Source organism: Balaenoptera physalus (assembly GCF_965194825.1).
Source record: "Balaenoptera physalus genome assembly, chromosome: 2".
Taxonomy (NCBI): Eukaryota; Metazoa; Chordata; class Mammalia; order Artiodactyla; family Balaenopteridae; genus Balaenoptera; species Balaenoptera physalus.
Genome location: NC_138883.1, coordinates 86,088,173 through 86,096,604, shown reverse-complemented (window position 1 = coordinate 86,096,604; position 8,432 = coordinate 86,088,173). Strand labels below are relative to the sequence as shown.

Here is an 8,432-nt window from a genome sequence, read left to right as displayed (position 1 = left end):
TAGGTACCTTCTGCCTAGCACATACCAAAATTCTAGACTCCCAGGAAGAAAGCTGGTGTTCAGCACAAACCACACTCTACAAACGCCTTAGTCACAGCGAGCAACTCTTATCAGTGAGAGTGGAGGGAACCCTAGAAATCTAAGTTCCCAGATGCCAGCCAAGGACCAACCTTACAAGCAAGCCTTTCAAAGGATAGCGGTCAGGTCTGCTGTTTTGCTCTTTTTTGCATACTTAGTGACAATCTCACAGGAATAAGCAACATACTTTCAGATTCAAGACTCTTCTAACTCAGAAACAGCATTTTTTAAAAAACAACATAATAAAGTCTGCTGCCTAAGATATAGTTAATGTACTCACGTTAATTATCATAGTTATATTTGAGTTTTATTGAAAAGTGGAATGAAAATACATGAAAAACAAAGGAAAATTCAGTTTTGTCTTAATGAACTTGGAATCTTGGTATTTCAATATAAAGAGGGCTCTTTCAGTATTGCTAGTGGCAAAGTCTATAAATACCCATGTTATAATTGACTAGAAATGGACTTCACATGACTACATATAATTAAACAAAAATAAAAAGTTGATAATTACTTTGCATTAATAGTTTGAACATTAACTTTAGAAGTAAAAGGTTAAGGAGGCACTGTAACATCACATTTATGAAGAAAATTTTCTTCAGCTAATATTCTGGGAATACAAGAGGAAATCTCCTTCTGTTGTTCTCGCCACTTGAGTATATTCTCTGCCAGTTCTGCTGTCTCAGCCACCAAAATATCCATCTCTGCTAAAGCTGTGCTCTATAACATTTGAAAGAAGGGGAAAACAGGAGAGAAATCATGTGTCATTAATACAACATTACTATATCATAAATAATTATGACACCAAAAGTTGACAACTGAGCACTACCTGTGCTCTCTAATTTTCATGGCTTTCCTCACATCGCTGCTTTTGGCTGAACTACTCTTTCTGATGCACATCCAGTTTTCACTGATTCTTCAAGATGGAGCTTGCTACTAACTCCTATTTAAAACTTTATTCAAGTATTCTTACTTCCTATCCTATTCCGAATCTCCCTAAAGTGAAAGTAATCACCCCCTTCTCTGTGCTTAAAAGATAGGATCTTCTTTATAATTCTCTGCTGCACTCATTGTGCAAATACAATACTATAAAGTAGAGAGTATCTTATACCTTCTCTCACCAAACTTTGAGAATTTGAGGGCAGGGATTGGTCATATCTGTTTATCTCTCATGATACCTATAGAATAGTCCCTTGTACAATGAAGATAACACATATTTATTAAATATTGGAATAAAACAATGTAAAATGACTTCTAAATAAAGAAAAGGCATCTTGATTAAAAAAAAGTAATTTGCTCATAATATTAGCCAACAAAAAAAGTTAAACAAGGAGATCACACATTTGAGATTCTAGTATAAAAGAACTAAAGATAGCTAAAAGCAATGTGAAAGGAGTTAAGGTACTTAAATGTTACTGGTAATACTCACCATTTTCTTTAGATTTTCATCTAAATGAGGGATATTTCTAATTATTTCAAGATGATCTTCTAATCTCTCAATGAAAGTTACCGCCAACTCCAGCAAATGCACCATGTATCTGAAGGAGGGAGAAAAAAAGTCAACTCTTTTTTTTTTTTAGTTCAGGTATTTTGTGTTCTCTTTTTTCCCTTTAATTAGGACTTTTAATATGAAATTAAGAGAATTACAATCCACCCAATGAGCCGTTAATAACCTTTCTGCATTCATGGAAATATCAGTGACAAAAAAGGTCCTTCTCTTTCACTTTAAACAGGAATTAACTTTTCATCCAAACACAAAAACAGAAAGAGACAACACTAATCATATCTGTAACCCAATCTAATGTTAGACGAACATCAATGTTAATAATTTTCTCATATAAGTAAAAAATTGGGACTTCGGCGCAGTGGTTAAGAATCCGCCTGCCAGTGCAGGGGACACGGGTTCGATCCCTGGTCCGGGAAGATCCCACATGCCACAGAGCAACTAAGCCCATGGGCCACAAACTACTGAGGCTGCGTGGCACAACTACTGAAGCCTGAGCGCCTAGAGCCCGTGCTCTGCAACAAGAGAAGCCACCGCAATGAGAAGCCCACGCACCACAACGAAGAGTAGCCCCTGCTCACTGCAACTTGAGAAAGCCTGTGCGCAGCAATGAAGACCCAAGGCAGCCAAAAATAAAATTTTAAAAAATTTTAAAAAATAAATAAATTTTAAAAAAAGAGTGAAGAACTTTAAAAAAAAAAATTTCTCTAGATAAAACCTCATTCCATTTCAATCTACTCATTCTTGGTGAAGGGTGAAGACAATAAGGATAAATGTACTTCACTGAAATAGCCTACACATGAAACTACTTTGAATCTTTGTATTTGCAAAATGCCTTAAAATTATTACTCAGTTCTTCTGATATATATAATGTATAATATACACATTAATGATATTTAACTACACTGAATAGATACTGAGTATGTCCACAAGAATGGGATTTGTATATTTATTATTTTACTGCAAGATAAAAGATCTGACACTTAGAGGAAATATTGATTTGCTCAGGGTCAGTTAGTGAGGCACTGGTGGAGAAAGTTAGCAATCAGATCCCCAGATGACTGCTTTTTAATGTTATTGTTATTTATTATTAGTAATAACCTACACCTTCAATTTGATACTTGCCATACTCCTATGAGAAAGAGAGCAATAGAAAGCATCCCCATTCTACGGATTGGGAAACTAAGGCAAAAACTTAAATCATTTGCCCAAGGCTTTGAGGCATATAAACAGAAGAGGTGAGATCAGAACTGTTATTTTTCTCCTTTTAGTTGACATTGTTTTCATCTGTCCCTGCTTAAACTCCCCCAACAGAATTTTTATATAGAGGCAACATTAATGCAACAATAAATTTACATCACAGAAAGCTGCCTATACATAATAAAAATGATTTTTATCCACCTTACTATATGTTATGGATCTAATTTCTTTCATTAAAGTCATTATTTATAATTCCTAAGACACAATGGGCAAAAGGAATGTCTTTCTCTTCACCATTGCTATAATTCTTTAAAAGTAAAGGATTTTCTTTCTGGTTTAATGTATCAGCATTAATAATAATGTTAATGGATACGATCACTCATATACTGTTTAATGAATTATGCTATGAAATAACTACTAGTCTAAACAAAAACTACCCTCAGGGAACATGTGTGACTGTTAACGTCTACTTTTTAGTCTAACCTGTGATAAACAGCTTCAATAGGCAAGTTTTCTTGGCACATGGGTTTCAACAGTCTTTGCCTGAGGGACCGCTTTTCTTTTAGCACTGCTTCCAAATGATTATTCATGCTTTGAAGAGTATCACACTTCTGAGCTACACAAACCAGAAACAGTAATTATAGTTAGCAACAGGACAAGTTTTGAAGTCACTAATACTATCAATGGTCAAAAAGTAATCCCACCATTTCTCTCCTAAATATCTCCCCTTTGCTGCCTTTAATACCAATACCAGTTTCATTTTCAACTATTTTCTCTTACTTTTCCTACTGACAACCCAATCTAGTGCTAAATTCTTTGTGTTTCCCAATTCTCCTAGTTCAGTTTTTATAGCCAGAGCCATATTCTTCACATAAAGTGTCTGTCTCTAATATTCTATATGAGCATTAAAAAACAAACATTTGTCTTATAAGCTACTTTTATTTCAATATTTTCCCCAGAATTCAGTTAATGGCTGTCAATTGCCTCTTTTAAATTTTTATTTAGAAAAAATTTCAGACTTAAAAGTTTCAAGAATAGCTCATTGATTGAACTCCCATATACATTTCACCTAGACTCACCAACTAACATTTGGCTACGTTTTCTTTTTTTCCCCTTCTTCTCTACACGCCAATACGTATATTTTTGCTAACCAATTTGAGAGTAAGTTGCAGATGTCATGACCTTTTACTCCTAAAACTTCAGCATGTATTTCCCAAAATAGGAACATTCTTATATAACTATACGACAAGTATCAAATTCAGATAATTTAACATTAGTACAATACTACCAATATTTAATACAGCCTATATTTAAACATCACCAAATATCTCAATAATGTCATTTATATCAAAAAAATTTTTTTCTAATCAAATATTCAATCCATGACTACACTGTGCTTTAGCTGTCATGTCCCTTTAGGATCCTTTCATCTGGAAAGTTCTTCAGCTTTTGTCTTTTAAGCTCTACTGACTTTGTTAGCTTTGGGGCAATACCTGGAAAAATTATCATAATTTTATAGCCTAGTGCTTATTTAAAGTAATCCAAGAAAAAGTTGAAATTCCAATGATTACTCATTTAACTAAACCACTTACCCAAAAAGGAAGGATGGACAACATCTGCTGCATCTTTTTCTAGTCTTAGGAGTTCAATTTCCAGGTTTTTCTACATTAGAAACAAAAAAACACTTAGCTCATGCAGAAAGTAGCCTGAAGTAAAGGCTTTGATAAAAATGGACAGTCTTTAAGTTAGGAATATTTAAGGGGACCAAGAGGATGATTTGTTATGAGAGCCCAGGGATTTACTGAATCTTTTCATTTTGGTGTTCAAGCCCTGTTGCTGCTACTGCTACTACTCCTAACTACTACTATGACCATTACTACTACTAACTACTGCAAAGAAAAGCCTATACGACTATGTGCTAGACACTGTTCTGCGTGCAAGAGGATTACTGTTGGAGCCAGTTAAGATTCTTTTCCATACTAGAGGTAGACAGTAAAAACTCCAACATAATTTACCTGGTAGATTTCAGCTTGAATATCTGTGATCTGCTGTAGTCTGGAGAAGTTCACAAAGCAAGAAGTTGATTTCTTAGATATATTTAACATCTCCTATTGGTAAGTGAACAGAGAAAGCAGCAATATGTCAGAGTTTTTGTGTGTGTTGGAATAGCATGCCCACGTGTCTAAAATATGAGGATATACCATGTCCAACGCTGCCCCTGAAAAATGAAATACAGAGTAGGACAGTGCAATGTATATTTCCTGTTTTTTAAAACCTCAACCATCACAAATCTTTTGCCCAAATATTAATATTTTAAAAATAAGAAAAACAAAGAAGAAAATCACTTTGTACTATTTCTTAAGGCATCATGCACAATAGACTGGCATTGCTGATAGCTTACCAAAGAATTCTAAAGTTGAAATTGTTGGAGAATCACTTCTACACAAATGACCTAGTCTCTCAGACCTTCCTGGGGCTAAAATTAAACACTTCCTGGGCTATGGAATCATTCACCTGATTCATTAAATGACCTCTATTGGTTACAAGTCATTCATACTGTCTCTTTCCACATTCTCCCTCTCTTAGATAAAGGAATGTTGTGTCCAGGCATAATTATTCCTTGAAAAAGCCTACCCCCCACCTCCTTTTTATCCTTTCATTCTATATTATACTGCTTTCTTAAACTGCAGGTTATCTCAGAATAAGAATATTATCTTGTTCATCCCTTGGCTTCATCCATAATTTTTTCTGTCCTCTTTTTCTTTTCTAGAATGTTAGCACAGGAAAGAACTTCAGATATCATATAGGCCAGGGATTGGGAAGCTACAGCCTATGAACTAAATGCACCCATTGCCTGTTTTTGTATAGCTTAAGGGCTAAGATTGGTTTTTATATTTCTTAATTGTTGGAGAAAAAAAATCAAAAGAAAAACATTCTGTGACACATGAAAATTACATGAAATTCAAATTTCAGGGTCCAGAAATAAAGTTTTATTGAAATTCAACTTTGCTCATTCATTTACTTATTATCTCATGTTGTTTTCATACTACAACAGCCTAGTTGCAACCCTATGGACCGAAAAGCCTCAAATACTTATTCTCTGGCCCTTCATAGCAAACGTTTGCTGACTGATGATAATCAATTTTATAACATTTATTGAGTTAGGCAATAGAAGATTCAAGGATGAATGAAACAAGCTCTCTGCCCTTAACAAGCTCATGATGGATGGGAAGGAAAAGGTATTCCAGACAGAAAGAACTAAACATTATAAATGCTCAGTAACTGGGACTTCCCTGGTGGTCCAGTGGGTAAGACTTCGTGCTCCCAATGCAGGGGGCCTGAGTTTGATCCCTGGTCAGGGAACTAGATCCCGCATGCATGCCACAACTAAGAGTTTGCATGCCTCAACTAAAGATCCCGTGCGCTGCAACTAAGACCCAGGGGAGCCTAAATAAATAAATATTTAAAAAAAAAGAACAAAGCTGAAACAAACTATATTTTCTATAAGAGTTGTATCATATCACATCACAATTTTAAGCATCACTCAATTTTTAATTCACATGGGAGGATGTACACTAAAGGGATGGACTGTTTAAAGGGATCATATAATACATCATTTTGAAAGAATCAATGATAAATCCTTGTAATAAAAATAGGTTTTTTATATAAAATTATGCTACAAATCTTCAAAGTTTCCTCACTGGGCCTAGCTGTGCAGTAAGATTATAAGAAGGTCTTTTTAAAAAACATTTATTTACTTATTTATTTATTTATGGCTGCGTTGGGTCTTTGTTGCTGTGCGCGGGCTTTCTCTAGTTGTGGCGAGCAGGGGCTACTCTTCGTTGGGGTGTGCGGGCTTCTCATTGCTCTGGCTTCTCTTGTTGCAGAGCACGGGCTCTAGGCGCATGGGCTTCAAGTAGTTGTGGCACCTGGGCTCAGTAGTTGTGGCGCATGGGCTTAGTTGTTCTGTGGCATGTGGGATCTTCCCAGACCAGGGATCGAACCCGTGTCCCCTGCATTGGCAGGCGGATTCTTAATCACTGCACCACCAGGGAAGTCCCTATAAGAAGGTCTTAAGGAGCTATGGATTGGCAAAACAGGTATCTGTCTAATTAGGGTTACTTGAAGGACACTACGAAGATCCTCCCAAAGACAACTCCCAGCCCAATTCTCAGTCCCAAATGTCTTATAGTATGAATTTACCAAATTACTTTGTTACAGAACTGGACAATACAGGTGAGAGCACTAGGCAATCTGGTAGCAAGAAAACACAGGAGAGAAGTGAGGAAGGTGAGAACTGGGGAGTGCTGTGGTTATGTTTTGCCTATTTTCCAACGCATTCATTCCTACCCCTCGTTTCCCCCAAAATCCATAAGGTCTGGCTACTAGGTCTTCAAGTAATCTAGAAAAGTCCTTCAACAGACGTTTGAACTCTTTCAAGATAGTGTTACAGTATCTATCATCTATCACAGTTCATTTTAGAGATGATATAATGTGTCAGAAAACGGAGAGCTCTGGGATCTAACTCTACTTCACTAGTTGAGTGGCCCTGGACACGTTTCTTGGTCTCCTCAGGTCTTAGTTTCTGCATCTTAAAATTACTGGAAGTAGGTAGTAGAATTCTCTAATGACTCTTCTAGGTATAAAAAGTTGTCTATTTTTCATAAATCTTTCATCATGTGCATAGTGCTAATCTCTGTAGATGGTTTTACCTTTTCTATTTTTCTCAGTTGCCTTTTTAGTGAAATTCCTCAACTTCCTCATTATCTCAAAATTTCTTTCCCTTCTCTCAACCCCACTTTCCCCATTCCCTTGTCACATCTGCCATTTCTATTCCATCATTCCCTCACATCTTCAATTTCTCCCTCTGTTGGCTTGTTCCCTTTGGCCTATGAACATGCTCTTCCCGCCGAACCTAAAACTACCACTCCTTGGGCTAATCTCCCTCTTCTCTCCTTCTCAAAATTAATCCCTTCCTCCAAACATGTTCCAAGGTCTCTCGGGTCTTCTTCACCAATGCTTTTTTGTTCCCCCCCGGCCTTTAAAGATGCGTGCTTCCCTTGGCGCTCTCCTGTACCCGGCGCCTCCCGTAATGCTTCAATATTTCACACAAACGAGCGTTCTTTGGGAACGTATGTTTTAACTACCTACCCGTTATTTCCCAACCCCGCCACCGATTACAATCTACAGGCGGTATCACTGGATGAAAAAAGGCGGGTAACACTAGTCTTTATTACCGCCCAAGAACTGACCTGGGATAACTCGCCTGCCAGACACTTGAAACACCATCTCCTTAGAGCCCCGCTTTTGCAGAACCCACCGCGGACCAGTCACTTCTGCTGCCTACAAAGAGCTCCATCGGCCCCGACTCTAGAACAGCCCCCAGCCAGCACCCTCCCACCCACTCCCGCAGCCAGCAGCACCATCTCACGGCCATCTTCTGTCGCCACCGTGGGCACCCCCTTAATGACGCCATCGCCCCCCACGCACCTGAGTAACCAACCCCGAAGCTACGAAATGGTCCAGCAGTAGCCCCGCAGCGTTTGGCTCCGATGCCGGGTCCCAGGGGTTCGCCGCAGCCATGGCTGGGAGCCACCTTTCCGGGTGGCGCGGAGAGTGAGCCGAACGCACCGCGCGGCTCGATGACGTC

General features: G+C 37.9%; 1 protein-coding gene across 4 annotated transcripts; it reads right to left on the bottom strand.

Annotated features, from left to right (window-relative positions):
- Positions 1 to 363: 363 nt before the first annotated feature.
- On the bottom strand, positions 364 to 8,403 carry HAUS2 (HAUS augmin like complex subunit 2). Of its 4 annotated transcripts, none has more exons than XM_082453115.1 (6): positions 8,273 to 8,403; positions 4,798 to 4,890; positions 4,375 to 4,444; positions 3,266 to 3,398; positions 1,508 to 1,616; positions 364 to 798 (listed from the first exon to the last, which is right to left on the bottom strand). In XM_082453115.1, the coding sequence occupies exons 1-6, from the start codon at positions 8,363 to 8,365 to the stop codon at positions 634 to 636; spliced, it is 663 nt and encodes a 220-aa protein (XP_082309241.1). In that variant the 5' UTR covers positions 8,366 to 8,403; the 3' UTR covers positions 364 to 633. The 4 variants fall into 4 exon arrangements, with proteins under 4 accessions (XP_082309241.1, XP_082309243.1, XP_082309244.1 ...); XM_082453117.1 differs by having other exon boundaries at positions 4,798 to 5,000; positions 8,273 to 8,387; XM_082453118.1 differs by lacking the exon at positions 8,273 to 8,403 and adding an exon at positions 8,035 to 8,180.
- Between the last annotated feature and the right edge of the window lie 29 nt (positions 8,404 to 8,432).

Excerpts from the sequence above, each read along its gene's own strand:
- HAUS2 (XM_082453115.1), bottom strand. The coding sequence starts at position 8,365 with ATGGCTGCGGCGAACCCCTGGGACCCGGCATCGGAGCCAAACGCTGCG. Across the intron at positions 3,399-4,374 it reads TGTCCATCCTTCCTTTTTGG|CTCAGAAGTGTGATACTCTT; the intron begins GTAAGTGGTTTA and ends TGGTTTGTGTAG. Across the intron at positions 799-1,507 it reads ATGAAAATCTAAAGAAAATG|AGCACAGCTTTAGCAGAGAT; the intron begins GTGAGTATTACC and ends CAAATGTTATAG.